General features: G+C 40.6%; 1 protein-coding gene across 1 annotated transcript in view; it reads left to right on the forward strand.

The window, feature by feature from the left end:
- SPAG17 (sperm associated antigen 17) overlaps window positions 1-17,879 on the forward strand; it is a 264,380-nt gene that overhangs the window by 240,140 nt on the left and 6,361 nt on the right. Inside the window, exons 44-46 of the mRNA XM_078154933.1 lie at window positions 5,473-5,615; window positions 8,882-9,066; window positions 13,371-13,431. Coding sequence (XP_078011059.1) covers window positions 5,473-5,615; window positions 8,882-9,066; window positions 13,371-13,431 — 389 coding nt within the window. The remainder of the gene's footprint in view (window positions 1-5,472; window positions 5,616-8,881; window positions 9,067-13,370; window positions 13,432-17,879) is intronic.

A 17,879-nucleotide genomic window follows, 5' to 3' on the forward strand; every position in this document is an offset into this window, starting at 1 on the left:
ACTACATCAACCTTCATTCTATTTCAGTTGGTGCTGAGAGGTAGTTTGATTCAACAGAAATAATATTAGCCTGAAGATTAGGAAATATTATGTTCAAGAACATGTATAGGGCCTCTTTGAGCAAGTAACTTCATATACCTTTGGTTTTTACTTCTTATCTCTCAAATGGAAAACAGAATCTTCTTCCTACATATTTCTCATTATTATTCTGTGGCTGAATACAGTGACCTTTAAGGGGTAACATGGCATAAGGATAGAGAGCCAGCCTCAGAATCAGAAAGTCCTGGAAAGTCTGATGCTTACTGACTCTGTGCCCCTGGGCAATCTAGTTAGCCTCACAGTGTATTAAGAGACCCTCTATGACAAGGACCCTTAATCTGGAGTCCATGAACAACAACAACAACAAAAATATCCCAAAAGTCTTAGTGCAGCTTTAAACTTTAGTAGTTTTCTAAACTAAAACTGCATTGACTTTTTAAACATGCATTTTGATGACTATATTTCAAAATAGTTTCCTTTATAATCTTACATACTCTATTTATTTAAAAAAATTATTCTGAAGAGGGTTCCATAAGCCTCATCAGAGTGCCAAAGGGGTCCATGACACATATGTGATATATACATGTATATCTCAGAAAGCCATCGCTTGCAAATGGATGACTGTCACAAAACTGGGCCCAGAATCAACAGAAGGGAATTGCAAAGTTCTCCTAATGACTTCAAACTTCCCCCTAAAACAAAAGCCCTTATTTTGATACCTATATTATGTTACAAGGCACAGAAGAGTACAATGTCAGTACAATGTCATACCATTGATTAATATTGAACTTTTTAGTACTTGGAGACCTTGATGTATTTTTTCCATACATTGTTGTCTAACTGTATTCCCTATACTGGACTTGTGCTATTGTTTTTTTAAGCCTAAGTGTAGGGGGGTTTTTTCTACATATATCCAGTCAAGAAATTACCATGGGGCCCAGAAAGCAAATGAGTCAGATTTCTACTATCTAATAGAAATTGTTCACTACTGGAATATTGGTAGATGTGGAGTCCTTCTAAACCAAGGGGATGGCGGAGGTGCCATTTCTTCTTCACTGCCCTGAATGATTCAGGATCTGACAGTTTGGGGCAGTATTATAGTAATAGGAACATAAGAAAAGATTAAGATGAGGTCCTTTGACCTTTAAGGAATTTAAAATCTGGTTGAGAATAAAAGAATAGCACTCATGAGAAAAAGAGCATAATTTTGTGTTGAAGTTTGTGGTTCAAATAATAAATGATAGGAATTTGTGGAGGGAGGAGATCAACATCAGTTACAGCCACTTAAGGTGGCTTTATAGAGGAGGTAAGAGTGAAAGGATTTCATAGAATCTTTATCTTACTTAGTCCAAAACCTCAATTTTACTTGTAAGGAAAACAAGTCTCCAAAATATTAGGTGATTTCCCCAAAGCCACATAGCCATTGGCAGAGACAAGACTAGAACCCAGGTCTTGTGAATTCTGGAATGGTGTTCTTTCCACTAACCCTCACTGCTACAGATGGAAGGAAGATGGAAGGATTTCCGAGCAAGAGAAGCAGTATAAGCAAAGGTATAGAGCTAGGAATGTTTATAAAGAGATGAGTCTCACTGAAATAAAGTGTTTATTTTGGGGATGAGTGAAAGAAAAGGTTGAATAAATATGGTGGAGTCAGTTTATGGAAGGTCTTGAATGACATAGATAGGAGTTTAGTCAAAGGAACCATTATGGGTTTTATGGACATGATGAAAACAGTTTAATGGGAAGATTAATGTGATAGTGGTGTGCACTGTAAATTACAAGGAGAATCTAGGGTCACAGAGAAGCTATTTTAACAATCCAGGCATGAGGTAACGAAAGCCTGGCTACTACAATAGTCAAGGCCTAGATTAGTGTGATTGTGGTCAGAAAAGAGAGAGAGTGATGGGTACAAGAGATATTGTGGTGATAAACTCAACAGGAGTTGGCAAACAATTGGATGCTGGGTGTGGGGTGGGGTGGGGTGAAAGTGAAAAGTTGAAAATGACTCTGAGGCACCAAATCTGGGTGACTAGAAAAATGGCAATGTCCACAACAGAAATTGGCGAGTTTGGGAGAAGAGTGGGTTTAGGAAAAAGATAACAAATTTAGTTTTGGACGTGTTGAGTTTGAGTTGTTTGTGGGACATCCAGATGGAGCTGTCCAGCAGGCAGTTGATGATGTGGTCAAAATGGAATGTTGAAATCAGTGCCAGAAGACAACAGGGAGCCAGGGAGGAAATAAGGCTTTCATTCTATTTAACTGACATCTAAATAGATACAAACCACTTTGGAGCATTCTTACCACAGCTTTCCTCCTCTTTCCTTTCACCCCTTTCACTGTGTTTCTCTTCCTTCTCCTTCTCTTCCTCCTGTACTTCATTCCCTCTTTACTTCCTCTTCTACTCTACTCCAAGGAGAGGAGTAGGGACAGAGTTGTTATGATTTGCAGAAACCATTTCAACTGTCATTTGATCATTCTCCCGGAGCTGGATGAAAAGTAAATATAGTACCAAGTAGCAGCCCTTTCTTTATTCCAGTCTTTTTAGGTGGAGTAGGGCTTTCTTTTCATATATAGGCTTTGAGGCAAAACTTGAAGCTGAATGCTTACAGACACTAAGATTTATAGTCCAGTGGAAAAAAGCAAGACAGATAGATGAAGGGAGCCTTTCACACAGCTAGTGAGTGTCTGAGAACAGATTTGAACTCTGGTCCGCCTGACTCCAGGCCCAGTGCTCTATGCACTACACCACCTAGCTGCCTTCAATACAACACAGATAATGTAAATTTGAGGTTTTCTAGGTCAATATTTGGCCCATGGGGATCTGTTTTGAGTTGGACACCACTGTTCTAGGCAACCCTTTAAAATTGTAAATTGCAGAGAAGGTGCTGACCTAAATTGATAGAGAATTTCCTCACCTAGAAGTTTCCTATACCAATAAAGCCACAAGCCCTAGTCCCTCTCCCTTTCCCTAATAAATCTCAATTTGTCATCAGCAACATATTGTCAGCAAAATTCAGAAACTGTTATGGGTCTTGGTTTTACTTCATGATAAATAAAGTTTCACTAAATCATATAAAAGCTCTCATAAGAAGCGATTTTATGAAATTTCCTGAATTTAAACCATCTTGTATACAATCTTGAATACCCTAGAAGAAAAACATATTTCTGATGATTTTGTACTTACTCATTTTCAATCAAGGAATATTTCTGTGTAGATCAGAGTATGTTAGACACATCCATGGCTCACTGAGATTGTAATCTGAGTTTGTGACTATGTTCTGAAATACTTCCTTGGTATCATAATTCCTTTGGGGCTTTCAATTTTAGGCAGTGCTTGAAGAACTCAAAACCTGAAAATGACTTATAATAGGGCAGCAATGGTGGTAGAGATGATCATTAAGTCTACATAAAAAGAATGAGCTAATACTATGAAGGATAAAGATGTATTTATGTACTCACAAAGCCATGTTGATTTGTCCCAAGGTAGCAATATAGGACTTTATATTTTGGCTTTCTATGATTACAGTATACAATCATAATCTCCTTGGTATGGTTATGCACACCTCTCAGAGAGCCAGGCAAAATCTATACAATTGCATACAATCAATTCAAGTCAAAGGCCTGCTTTTTCTTGATTATTACCTATATGATTGAAAGAAAAATGTTTTGTTTTGTTTGTGTTAATTAGCAAATCTGTTTTTCTACATTTTTAATTTACTCTTTTGCCAGTTAAGCTGTCAAAGTTAAAGTTTAGGGAATAGAGTAGTTGGTCATTATATTTCTTTTAATATTTTAAAGAATATTTAAGTATTACTTTTATCCCTTGATTAAACATGACACAGAGAGAGAGAGAGACAGAGAGACAGAGAGACAGAGAGAGAAAAGAGAGAGAGAGACAGAGGGAGAGAGAGACAGAGACAGAGACAGAGAGACAGAGAGAGGAAGGCTTTCTCACTTAGCATATTTCTTTAAATGGTGTGGAATCTTTTGAAATTAATTAAATAGTAGGTTCTCCTTCACGAATCTTATTTTAATAAAAAACTAGTAGAGGACAGAACCCCTTCTGTTCTGCAGAATCGATTACTTGCCAAATCCTGTTGCTTCTGCTGACAGAATTCACTACCAGAACCCCTCAAGGAGAAAAATAAGGTAAACAGCATCTCTCTCCAGATGCAATTTCAGTTCCTGTTGAGGTTACAGGGTAGTTTGAACATCAAAATAAAGTCATAGACATGAGAGTCAAGTAGGCAGGCACATATAACCCATGCTTAAGTAATTTTTGCTGAAGGACACCTAGGTCCCTGTTCTACTCCCAGACAGGAGGAACCATGGGAAGCTAAATCAATTCCAGGATCTTTCCATGGGCTTTGTATTTATTCCAGGGCAAACCCAAGCATGAACCAGACTTCTGGGACAACCCTTGAACAGTCCTGGAACAAAATCAGGCTCTAGGATCCAGCAAATGGGCCACATCCCAGAACCAGAGCTGAATAAATGCCTGAGACCACTACAGTCTAGAACTATACTACTGAGAGTTGAGTCAGAGCCAAAGTGGGAAGAGAGTGGATGAGAAGACTGTCACACCACCAGTTTAGCACAAAGTCACTTTACAAGCTGAAGATCTCACTCTTATAAAGCTTCTCTTTAAGACCAACATGTTGCAGTCCTTCTAATAGCAGATAGGAGGTCTGGAAAACTGGGGAGGATGTGACTGTTGAGTCTGTGAAGGATTTTGGAACAGACTCCATTTTTAAAGGTATGTTTTCATTGGTCAGATCTAAAAAGAGATTTTTTCCAGATGAGTGAAGTAAAGTGTTTTATGAATTTGGAAGGTAAATACCATGGTTTAATGTTTCTTTTAATCTCCAAGAATAACTAAACATGGTAAGGAAGGAAACTTAGCTAATGAGAAATAGCCTCCCCTTGATTAACGATATTATATTTCTAAGCTCCCTCATCCCTATGACATGTCTTCCTGAACTCCTCAATCTTTGGGACTCAGAACCCCTTCAGAACATCCTTCTCCATTATGAACCATCTCTTCCCTCTAAGCCCCAAATTTTGAAAAGATCCTGTTGTCTGGGAAAACTTTCTGTCACCAAATCATGTGGTCACTTTACTTATTCAATTTTTAAAGTTTTCACTTATCATCTTTCCAACTAGCCTGACAGTCTTACATTTCTTTCACTTTCTCACATTTCTTCACATGTTTTGCAGCACTCAGCAAAAAAAGAAAGAAAGAAAAGCTTTACCCTCAGAAAGGAATCAATAAATATTTGTTGATTAGTGGATAACGTTGGTTAAACTCCTCTCTTAACACACGTTCTGTATTCCTCTTGACTGAGCTTTTCTTTGTGCTACTGAGAGGCAATAAATAAAGACCAGATCTGGAAAGAATAATCTAGAGTAATTAAAGCACTTTCTTTCCAGTAGACTCCGAATCATCATGGATGCCCATGAAGATTCCAACACAGTCACTGCTGCAAAATGCTGCTGGACAACCAAGGAGGGAGAAAGTAAAACTACCTAATTACTTGAAAAGTTCTAAGCCAAGGAGGTCTCTACCCCTTAAGAAGGTAAAACAAACTTTTATTGGAAGTAAGGGGGAAAATCTTACATGGAGTTTTTTTATTTATTGCCATTACTGGCTTCTAGCAGCAGCTGTAGGCTATATGGAATACACAATACATCCATCAGTTTCCATAGCCTAAGTAGCTTGCTCATGGTAAGTCCATTGAGGTCTCCCAGGGATAAGGAGAATTGGCTAACTACCTGCACTGCAGTGCTGTGAGCAGAAAGTTTTGATCCAGTCTAATCCAAAATGCTTTTGTTAAGAGCCAGTTGCAATGTACCATGCTATAAACTGAAACTTGCATATTGGATGAGGATGGCAAGATCTCAATTCCATTGGCCAGTCTAGCAGAGTACCTCTACAGGTTGTAAATCTGTGAGGAGTTATAGCCTGGGCTCAGATATATATAGCTTTTGACTCCAGTAGCTGTGATGCCTACACATAGACTTCATTCTTGGTTCTAGGCACACTGCTACTCCACTCAAAAGGTCCAGTCCAATCCAATAAACATTTATTGATCACCAACGATGTGTCAGGCACCATATTAAGGGTTGGGCACCTCCATTTCACATCTGCTACTCTGCTTCATCTCAGTTCCAAGCAACAAGATGACTGTACCAGGTATCCTCCGGTGTCCAATCCTCTCCCACCCAACACATTCCCTAGCCTTTTTGTGTGTTGTCTTTCTCTATTAGATTATAAGCTCCTTGAGGGCAGGCACTGTCTTTCTTTTTATTAAAAATAATGCACTGCCCCACCCAAGAGGTGAGACTTTGACCCATCAGTCTATAGATCAAGCAATCAAGTGTTTGTTAAATCACAAGTTACAAGCAGTATGCTAAGTGTTGGTGATGCAAAGACAAAATTCAATCAGGCCTGTTCCTCAAGGAATTTATATCCTATTGAGAGTAATGATATATCCATTTATAAGTATATAGAAAGCAAATGCAATTTAAATACAAAAATCATTTTTTGTAGGGAGGGTGGAAAGTAAGTGTGAAGAGAACTTGCATACCCTCAACAAAGGCATTTAAGCATCACTTTAATCAACTCATGCTTGGGTCCTGCTGATAAATATGGAATAACGATATCAATCAGATACTCTTAGAAGAGCATATACACTGATTTAAATACAAAATCAACTCTGGATTCTCCCAGAAGCAACCCACTGCCTCATCTTAGAAGTCAACATTCCTACAGCCACATTGTTGCTACATTGTTGTCTGTGCACAAAATGACAATTCAATAGGTTTCCTGACTCTGGTCCTTTTTGACCATTGGCAGAGACAAAAAAGAAACCAAATATTTTTGTTCCATCAGGCTAGGATGGTACAGAACATCCCTTTGCCCTGGTATTCCTTTTCCTCCGGTCTTTTTGCTGTCTCCTTCCTCTCAAATTGGGTTTGGAAGATAAGCTATTCGATTGAATTCAACAGCAATTCTATATAGCAATAACGAAGTTCAGGAGGAAATAATGGAAAGGGAAATCCTGTTCAAAATCATGACAAAGTGCATAAAATATGTGGAGGCATTCCTCCAAGACTCACTCAAGGCTTATATGAATATAATTACAAAACACCCCTTAAAGAAATAATCAAATAGATTTGCAATTTCATTGCTTTGGAGCTCTTTCCAGTGACTCAGATCACAACCCCTCCAACTTTTTTATTTCCATCCATAAATTCACCCAGTGGGCTGGGGATCTTCCCTGATTTCTCTTGATAGGTCCAGTTCCTTAGTGAAGTCATTTACTCTTCTTTTAAAAAGTTTCTTTTTGGGGGGCAGCTAGGTGGTGCAGTGGAGAGAGCACCAGCTCTGAAGTCAGGAGGACATGAGTTCAAATCTGGCCTCAGACCAACACTTGACACTTACTAGCTGTGTGACCCTGGGCAAGTCACTTAACCCCAATTGCCAAAAAAAAAAAAGTTCCTCTTTGGTCAAGTATTACAGTCTGCTCGCACGGACTATGCATCTTTCCACTGCCCTCTGAATGATACTTATTTTTAGTTTTTTATAAATTGTTGTATTCCATGTCTTGCTGTCATACACAACATCATTAGAAAGTTCGTATTAAAAAGATGGGGCAGTTAGACATAGTGGCACACACTTGCAATCCCTACTGCTTGGGAGGCTAAGGCTGGTGAATTACATGAGTTCAGTAGTTCTGAGCTAAGCCAATTGGGTATCTGCACCAGCGTCAATATGGCGAGCTACCAAGAGCAGTGGTCAGGGGCTGGGCTGCTTAAAGAAGAGAAAACTGGCCCAGATCAGAGATGGAGCAAGTCAAAGCTCCCATGCCATCAGATGTGGGATGGGGCTCATGGGTGGCCACTGTACTGCCAGCCTAGGGAAGGTAGCAAGTCTCAAAAAAAAAAAGCTTAGTTTCCATGGAAATTTTGGGGGATAATTAAAGGATCTTTTTAATTTCCTAACTGCAAAACAGCCTACTTTCCTCCTGTTTACAGCTGGGCAGAATTAGTCCATCTGTACAGTCTATTTCAGATATAAATACTTATGGACAAGCTCTATACATTTTCCATCCAAATATATGTCATAATGTACATTCTTCATTTACTTTGTTTTTCTTTTGTGGATGGCCAGACAAAGCTTTTTGAATGATGACAGATCCCCAAGAATCTATGCAATGTCTTAGGGCTTGATGCAATCAGCACAATGTCATCTTCAGACAGGAGCATCTTAGGGTCTATCTGGATTTGGAGTCAGGAAAACCCAAGTTCAATACCTGCCTCCAATGCTCACCAGCTGTAGGACCCTGGGAAAGTCTTTGACATTCTCTGGGTCTCAGTTTGCTCACCTGTAAAAAGCGGGAGTCAGACTCAGAGACCTCTTTTTTTGCATTTAAAAAAATTATTTAGTATTTTATTTTTCCCCATTACATGTAAAAACAATTTTTGACATTCATTTTTAAAACTTTGAGTTCCAAATTCTCTCCCTTCTTCCCTCCCCACCTCTACCTTCTCATTGAGAAGACAAGCAATTGATATAGGTTATACAAGTGTAGACTCGGTGACTTCTAAAGAACCTTCCAGCTCTAGAGCTATGATTTTAAGTTTCTCAAAGATTGGAACTTTGACTCTGCTGCTAATGAATAATTAATGCTTGTTGAATTTGTTAAATTGAATCATAGTTTTACAAATTGTCAACTTCAGCTTTCCCCCTCTCTGGAGCTTGAGATTTCTTTTGTTTCATTTTAAAATTTTGAATCAATGCCTACAAACCATTTTACAAGTCTCATCCTTTCTCATCCAGGTAGAAGACTGTGTCGGGGGGCGAGTAAACACTTCCTCAGTTGCAGCTGCTGCCATGAACAGCACAAAACCACCCCCTTTTGGCTTCCATCTTCTGCCATCAGAGGTGAACTTTGGAGTTTTGAAGGAGGGACACACCTATGCAGCCACAGTGAAGCTGAGGAATGTTGGTGTGGATTTCTGCAGGTAAGGCTGCTACTCACTCAGTAGTAATAATACTCATCAGTATGAGAATATTAATCTGTATTATTACAATGTCAGTTGTTGTTAGAGTAATTATTGTCAAACCAAGGTCTTCTTGCTCCTCCAAGTCTAGTGTTCTTCGCTGTACCATGTTGGGTAGTAGAGAACTGTACATTTAAGCTTTTCATATGAATCACTAAGGTACTTAGTAGTCAACACATCTCTTCATTTTGGATCAGGTAGAATTATCCTTGTTTCTGCTTTGTCAAGTAGCCAACTTTGAATATGATTCCTAAGAGCATGAGGATGAAGAGATGTTCAAAGTTCATGGCCCAAGGCAATTCACCTTTTTCCAGAGGCAGCCCAATGGAATAGACAAAACACTAAACTTGGAGTCAGGAAAACTGAGACATGAGTCCTGCTTCCAATTTTTACTCGCTATGTGATCTTGAGCAAGTCATTCAGTTTCTCCCAACTTCAGTGCACTGATGGCAAGAGTACTGTTTTATGGAACTGTACAGTAATGGGAGATAGAGTGTCAAGTTCAGTTTGGCATGGAACATAGAGGTCAGGAGGGGGAGTTGTATGAAATGAAGCTGAAAATGTATCCTGGTGACTTAGAGCATTGGTGAAAGCCTGATGCCTTGAAGAACCCTCTGGAATTCTGGGGGTTGGGAAGGGGATGAGGAAAGGGCACCTGGTAAGGCTCTTGTCAATTAAGGTTATTTGTTCTGCTATTTTGACAATCACATGAAAACAAGAGCTTCTACTTGAAGGATTCTCGAGCATGCTCAGCTCCTGGGTGCTACATTCCCATTCTTTTCCACATCCTTACACTTTCTCGCAAAGCTGGCCTTGGAAGGCTTCAAGAGCCATACACATGGGGGAAATAAATCTGGGGGTGGAAAGAAAAACACCACGTGTTTCATTTCCAATTTAAAATAAATTCCTAAAATTTTAGGGCAAGAAGGGAAATCAGAATTATGGACTTTTTGACCCCAGAAGGAGATCTGAGGAATCATCTAGTTTGGTTCTTCCATTTTACAGATAGCTAACTGAGCCACACAAATGTTAAGTGGTTTGCCCAAGGTCACCCAGGTGGCTGGTGGCAGAACTGAGACTAGAACCCAGGCCTCACAATTCCCAATCTAGTGCTTTTTTCACTATACCACATTGCCTCTTTTTGATAATAGCTGAATTCCCCTGGTGTCCCCAAGTTTTATGGTTTTCCTCCTTCCCTCTCTTGAAGTTTCCCGCCCTTCTCTTGCATTTTCCTTCCTTCCCTCTCTGGACCTTTCTTTCCTTCTTCCTTCCCTTCCTCCCTCCTTCACTCACTTGTTCCCTACCTCCCTTCACTTTTTCCTTCCTCCCTCCCTTCCTTTCTTCCCTGTTTTGTTCCTCTCTATCCTTTGCTCCTTTCCTTCTTCCTTTTCTTCCTCCCTCCTTTCCTTCTTTCCTTCCTTCCTTCCTTCCTTCCTTCCTTCCTTCCTTCCTTCCTTCCTTCCTTCCTTCCTTCCTTCCTTCCTTCCTTCCTTCCTTCCTTCCTTCCTTCTGTCCTTCCATTCTTCTGTCCCTTATCTCACCCAGGCTAAAAATACAGCAGCAACTCAGAAGCCCAATCCCAATTCTGATCAATAGGGAAGCTTTAAACTCCTCTATTTTTCTGATGTGGGCCAGTTAACCTCCCCTTAGGCAGGCTGGTGGCTCACTATATGGATGCCAGACTTAGTACAGACACCTAATCAACTTACTTCAGTAATCTACTGCCATCATCCTCTCCAATAATAGGGATTACAGCTTGTACAACCATGACAGACAGGCACTGGTTCATTGGATTAAATCACAGCCTTCTGGAATGGGTCTGCTCCCAACCAAACTGACTGTTTACTGTCAAAACTATCTTTTTTCATTCACTGTGCAAAATGTGTGAGGAAAGATAGAGAGGCTAGTCTCGAATAAATAAAATCCATCCCTTCAGATTCTGTCTTTCTTAACCCAGAGCTTCAGTTTTGTATACTTCACTCAGCAATTCATTAAATGTGGCCAATTTAGAGCCAATCCTGAAGTGAATTGGTTGGAGAGGTCAGGGTGGAGGTAAGCTTTTTTTTTTTGGCATTCCAATAGACTCAGGGTCTTTAACCACCATGCAGAACCCACAAACCACAGGAGGGGAAAGAGGCTGGCTCACACTCTTTATTAGCATGGAGGTTTCCAAAGTTTCCCCAAGTCCTGTATGCTTCCCATCTCTTCAAATGTGTAAACTCCTTAGCCAGCCAGTGCATTCCGGGATCCCATGCACCACTGATTTCCAAAAGAGCCCTCATTCTTTAGCCTAATGATCTGGCAGCCAGCAGACCAATATCCATGCCATATACCATGCTGAAACATGCACTCGTGTCCAAAAAGGAACTTTGCCCTGGCCCAGAAAACAGCTAATAAATGGAATGGAAATTTATGTTACAGTCACTTCTAGCACTGATTGACTTTATGAGTTTACATTAAGAACTGTCTGAAGGAAGGTTGGGCAACATGCCCCCACATACTTCTCCTAACTATTTGTTATTCTGATGGCCTGGAGTACCTACTGCAAATTCAGTTCATAGGATCATGAAATCTAGATTTAGCATTAGAAGGGACCTCAGAGGAGTCTAAGACCCCTCTTTTTACAGGTGAAGAAACTGAGGCTGAAGGAAGTGAAAAGGCTTCCCAAAGGTCACACAGGGGGCGAAGGTAGAATTTGGACCTGGATTCTCTGTCTCCAAAAGCACTGCTCTTTCCTCTGTGCTATGCTCCCTCTCAGCCAGTCCAATTCAAAAGCAATTGTTAAACGATTGTTCAATGCGTGAGAAGCACCATGGCATAGTGACTAAAGGACTGACTGAGTCAGAGAGACTTTGGTTCAAGACTTACCTCTGACATCTGCTGGCTATGTGACTCTTAAGCAAGTCACTTAACCTCTGAGCACCCCTAGCCTATGGATCTGTTTTGGTAGAGGAATTGTCCTCACTGGGAGCTTTTCGCAGTGTTAAAATCACAGATGCCAAAAATGTAGAAGGCACTGAGGCAGATGTGGGGGGAGTCAAAGACAAATTTTTCTCTCTTGATGACCTCATCATCTCCTATGAGCTCATCTATCATCTATGCAGATCACTCTATAATCTACATATCCAGACCTTATCTCTCTACTAACTTCAAGTCCCACATCTCCAAAGGCCTGCTGGACAACTCCATCTAAATATTCCATAGGCATTTTAAGCTCAACATATCTAAAACCGAACCCATTATCTTTCCCTCTACACTCAACCTTCCATCTAAGTTCCCTGTTTCTGTTGAAGGAACTACCATCCTTCCATTCACCCAGGTTCACAAACTCTTCATCCCCTCACCCTATATATAAAGCTCGTTGCCAAGTCTTCTTGACATCTATCTCCACAACATCTCTCACATCCATGCATTCTTTCCACGTGTCATCACCTTAGTTGGGGGTGATACCTGAGCTGAGCCTTGAGGGAACCTCAGAAATTCTAAGAATTACTGGTGAGGACAAAAGGCTTTGGAGGCATGGAAGACAATCTGTGCAAAGGCACCAAGGTGGTGTTTGACACTGGAGAGCTGTAAGTGACATGTAGGACATTTCAGATACAACATAGTTTATAAGGAAAAATCTTGTGAAATATGCATGGAAAGGTAGGTTATACTCAAATTGTGAAGGGATTTTTAACATATTAAGGACCTACTGGGAACAGAAGGAGGAGGGAGGGCTTTCTAGGAAGTGAGGAGGGAAGGCATTGTAGGAGGCGAGGGATAGATGAAATGAAGACACAGAAAAGGGAGATGGAGTGACGTATGAGAAGAACAGCAAATAGTCCAGTTAACAGGAAGCTACCAAAAAATTGGGGGAGGGCAGAAGATTGATGTGAACAGAAGCCTGCCTGAGAAAGATCAATCCTCATACATCGCTATCACATCCTATCCATGTGCAGTTCATTCTCTGTGACTGCCATCACAAATTCTAGCTCTTGCCAGATGTTAGCGGCATAGAGTGGACTTGGAATCCAAAGGCCCGATGTTGGAATCCTGCTCTTTCCACTTTCTAGAGGGACAACCTTAGCCGGAGGTAAGTCCCAGAGCCTTTGTTTCTCCATCTATAACAGAGAGATAATAATGCTTGTCTCACCTGCCTCACAAGATTAGGGTTCAGTGGAGCGAGTAGGACAGCTTAAGAGAGAGCACTTTGGTACCATAAAACAGTATGTAAATGTGAACTGCTATTACTGCATATTTGTAACTGGCTATTTTTGTATTAGATTTCAGGTGAAGCAGCCTCCACCCAGCACTGGACTGAAAGTGACTTACACACCAGGGCCAGTAAGTCATTGCAGGTGCCTCTGTGTGTGACAGCCCACAACCATGTGTTTCTGCCATTTAGTCAAAGTGGCATTTATTAAGCACCTTTTATTTGCTGGGCACTTTGGTAAATGCTGTGGATACAGTGAAAGACAAAAAATAACCCCTGCTCTCAATGAGCTTACAATCTAATGGCGGAGGTGGAAGACAATGTGCAAACAACTATGTAAGGATAAATGATATAGACAGGATAAATTGAGAACAGTATTGGAGATCAGGCTTTAAGGTTAAGGAGGACTGGGATAGTCTTCTTACAGAAGAGAGGACTTTAGCTGAGACTTGAAGGAAGCCAGGGAAGCCATGAGGCAAAGATGATAAGTGACTGTTGATTGATTATAGTGCACTGATTGATTTTTTTTTAAGAGAGGCTGCCTTGAGTAGTGGCTAGAGTATTGGACTTTGAGTCAGGAAGACATAGGTTCAAATCCTGCCTCTTACACTCACTATTGGTATGACCATAGGCCTGCCACTCAACTTCTCTTTCCCTTAGATAGCTAAAACAGGAGGCATTGTAGATTGTCAAAGGATGCTACTAGTCTCTTTTAAAGAGTTTATTAATTGAAGTTATCAAGGCTCTTGACAATTTAAAGTCTACATTAACTCAAAAGGCATTCAGTGACTGCTTAATAAACAGGCTGAGGTATGAATTGTTCCCAAAGGAGTCTGAAATTCACTTCAGTTTTGTAACTAACAGGATGAACTTTTGTTTGGTACCCTCTAGACCACTGAACCTTCTCCAGTCGGCCCGATGAATATCTGGCCTCTGGACCCAGATGGCTCTGGAGACTTTGCACAGCCCTCACTCACTCAAATCAAAGTCAATTGCAAGTCATGTCATCATCTCCCTGATGTCATGGTCCTCTTGAGAATGAAGGATGAACCATACACCCTCTAGACTTCCAGGCAGTGTAAATCAAGCCACTGTTCTAACTGATTAAATGCCAGCACTCAATGAATTTGCTCAAAGACTAAGTAAACTTGTATGGTGGCAGTGGCCCAGATCCCATTCTGCAAAGTTTCACCAATTTATTCATTCCTCAAGACCTTCCTAATTACTTAGCTTAACTAAGAAGCAGGTATCGGTTTCCTAGAAATAGAGTAGCTGAATACTCTAATCTGCATGCATTCACAAAGACATTGAAAAGATCTCACTGATTTTCTTTTTCTTTTCTTTTTTTTTGTTTTGATATTTATAAACCATATGAACATTTAAAAAAAACCTTTTGTTTTCTGATTGCTTTCCATGCAATCCATATGGATCTATTCTTTCTACACTGCCTTTCCTAGTCTTTGCCCGCTATCAGGGGCACCACAATGCAAGTGATTCTTTCCCATTTCTCTTGGCCCGGTTTTGATGTCCCCTTCAAGGTTCTAAAGAATAGAAGCTCACTAGAAGCTTGGGGCTACTGGGATTTCTTCTTCATTGTGAAACAAGTTTCATCATTGTGTAGACAGCCCCCATCTCACAAACCAATTCCGACACCCTCTGCGGGCTCCGCACTTGGGCTCCCAAACCTCAAAACATGTAACAGTTTTCTTTACACACACACACACACACACACACACACACACACACACACACACACCCCCATCACCATCACCATCACCATCACCATCACCATCACCACCACCACCACCACCACCAACAAGAAACAACATTCACAACAAAGCAATGTCCATTACTTGAGAGATAAGCAGTGCCCCACCCGTCAAGCCACCCCCCTACCCACAAAGATGTATGAAGGTTCCCAGTCTCCCAGTTTCACTACTCTAGGTTCCCTTATTCTGTCACTGGTCCTTTTCACCACTATTTCCCTCCTCAGTTCTTCACTTTCTTCTGTCCAGCTTTCTTCCTCAGGAGATGTTGCCAGCTACTTAATGATGTCAAGCAATTTAAACTTTCTGTTGTTCCATACCAGGTTCCCACAGCAACGCCCTCCACACACAGTTAATCCAGGGGGCTGAGACCACTTCCCACTTGCCTTACTCAAACTTACTCAAGCTGAGTAATGGCCAGCTGAGGATGAATCCATCCCATTTGTTTTCTCCCTTCCTAAGCAAGTGAGCCTCAGTCTTTACCCCTGCAAAGTGATTCAGAATTTCAGAAAGGAAGTTGCATGCTTTCTACCTCCCATGTTTCTCCCATAGTTGGTTGAGTTTATGCATATTTTCAGGAGTTGCTTCTCAGAAAAAGGAAAGGAGTATGTGACTGCTCCCAGGGTCAGCCTCTGTATTACCTCTTTATTTTTTTTAATCATTGTTGCGATGGCCTCCAACCAGCCCGTAATCATTTCTCACCAAGACTATTGCAACTTCCTTATTTTTGGACTTTCAGACTCTAGAAACTTTCTACCTACCGCTGACCCTCACCTGGCAAAGGCCTTCCTTCCTTCATCACTTTGACCATGCCATCTCCATTTTTGAGGCCTTATTGTGGCTTCTACCAGCCAACATCATAGGTTGCTTCTATACAAACCCATCAGATAAATCAGGGTCATTAAGGGAAGTCGGTTCTCAAAGAGCTCAGCTAGCATTGAGACATTAAGTAGGGTGGAGCTCAAACACTTGTTTATATTGCTGTTGAGGAGCTAACGGGCATCTCAGAAATAGAGGCAAAGGATATTACTATGGAATTTTTCTATATTAGGTTGATATTTGCATAGAATTGTGAATGACATGACTATGGTTGGTCAGGGCAACGTTATTCAGGGTATACCTAATGCCCAGTGTGATACCACCAAAAATGGATGCTTAATAAATTTTTTTGAAAAGTGATTTTATGTGTTTTAATCAGCCAAGATCTGCTTTCTCACCCTCTCCCTCACCCTCTCTCAACTTTTTCAAAGAAAAACAAAACCTATTACAAACATGTAGGTAATAGTCCCTTGAAACAAATTTCCACATTGTCCTTGTCCAAAAAATTTTGTTTCACTTCGTTTCTGAGTCCTTCGCCTCTCTATCAAGAAGTGGGTAGCATGCTTTTTCATTAGTCCTCTGGAATCCTTGTTGGTCATTTTGCTGATAAGAGCACAGCACATTAGTATTCCATCACATTTATATACCATAACTTGTTTGTCCATTCCCCAACTTATGGGCACCGCCTCAGATTCTCATTCTTTGCCATCTCAAAAAGAACAACAAATATTTGTGTACATCCTTAGAGATTGTTTTGCCTAGGACTAATCCTTCCCTTAATCTTTCCTCCCTAATTCCCCTTCCTCTTTCTCCCCTTTCCCTTCTGTTTCCCCACAGAGTGAAATGTATTTCTGTACCCAACTCTATTTGTGTGTGGTCTTCCTTCTTTTAACCAGTTCAGATGAAAGCAAGATTCAGGTCTTAGCTCTTCCTCCACCCCCTGCTCTTTGTTTGTGTTGATACTGATACACTCTCATTATGAGATATTTCCCTAACCTTCCTTTTCCTTCTTCAACCACCACCCTTCCACATTGTATTTCTTGTCCCTCTCTTTCCATTCTTAAGATCCTCAAGACATAACAGAACCATTCCCAGGCCTTGTCTAATTGGACTTCCTCTTTGAATCCTGATGATGGTGTGGTTCAGATACATGTGTATCATCTCCCCACATTTGAACATGAGCAGTTTATCCTTGTTTAGTCCTTTATCATTGTTTATTCACGTTCACCTTTTTATGCTTCTCTTTACTCCTGGGTTTGAACTTTGAAGTTTCTCTGTAGCTCTGGTCTTTTCATCAGGAATGCTTGGAAATTCTCTATTTCATTTCAGTCAGTTATTTTTCAGTCATGACTGACACTTTGTAATCCCATTTGGGGTTTTCTTGGCAGAGACACTGGAGTGGTTTGCCATTTCCTTCTCCAGCTCATTTGACAGATGAGGAACTGAAGCAAACAGAATTAAGTGACTTGACCAGGGTCACCCAGCTAGTCAATGTCTAGGGCCAGATCTGAAATCATGAAGATGAGTCTTCCTGACTCCACACCCAGAGCTGTATCCACTATGCCACCAGGTCCACTTTTCCCCCTGTAGTATTACACTTTTGAAGGGTAAATTATTCTTAGCTGTAGTCCGATATCATTTGCCTTCTGGGATATCATATTCCAAGGTCTCCACTGTTTTTCAGTGGTGGCTGCCAACTGGTATGTGATCATGACTGTATCTCCTCAAGACTTGAATTACTTCTTTCTGGTTGCTTACAATATTTGTTTTTCAACCTAGAAGCTCTGAATTTTGAGTATAATGTTCCTGGGAGTTTTCATTGGGTAGTTTCTTTCAGGAGGTGAACAGTAGATTCTATTTCCACTTTGCTCTCTGGTTCTAAGAGATCTGGTCAGTTTTCTTTAAAAATTTCTTGAAATAAGATGTCTAGTTTCTTTTGTTGGTCATGGTGTTCAGATAGCCCAATGATTCTTAATCTTTTTCTCTTTCATGTG

Source organism: Phascolarctos cinereus, unplaced genomic scaffold (genome assembly GCF_003287225.1).
Source record: "Phascolarctos cinereus isolate Bilbo 61053 unplaced genomic scaffold, phaCin_HiC Scaffold_5;HRSCAF=322, whole genome shotgun sequence".
NCBI lineage: Eukaryota > Metazoa > Chordata > Mammalia > Diprotodontia > Phascolarctidae > Phascolarctos > Phascolarctos cinereus.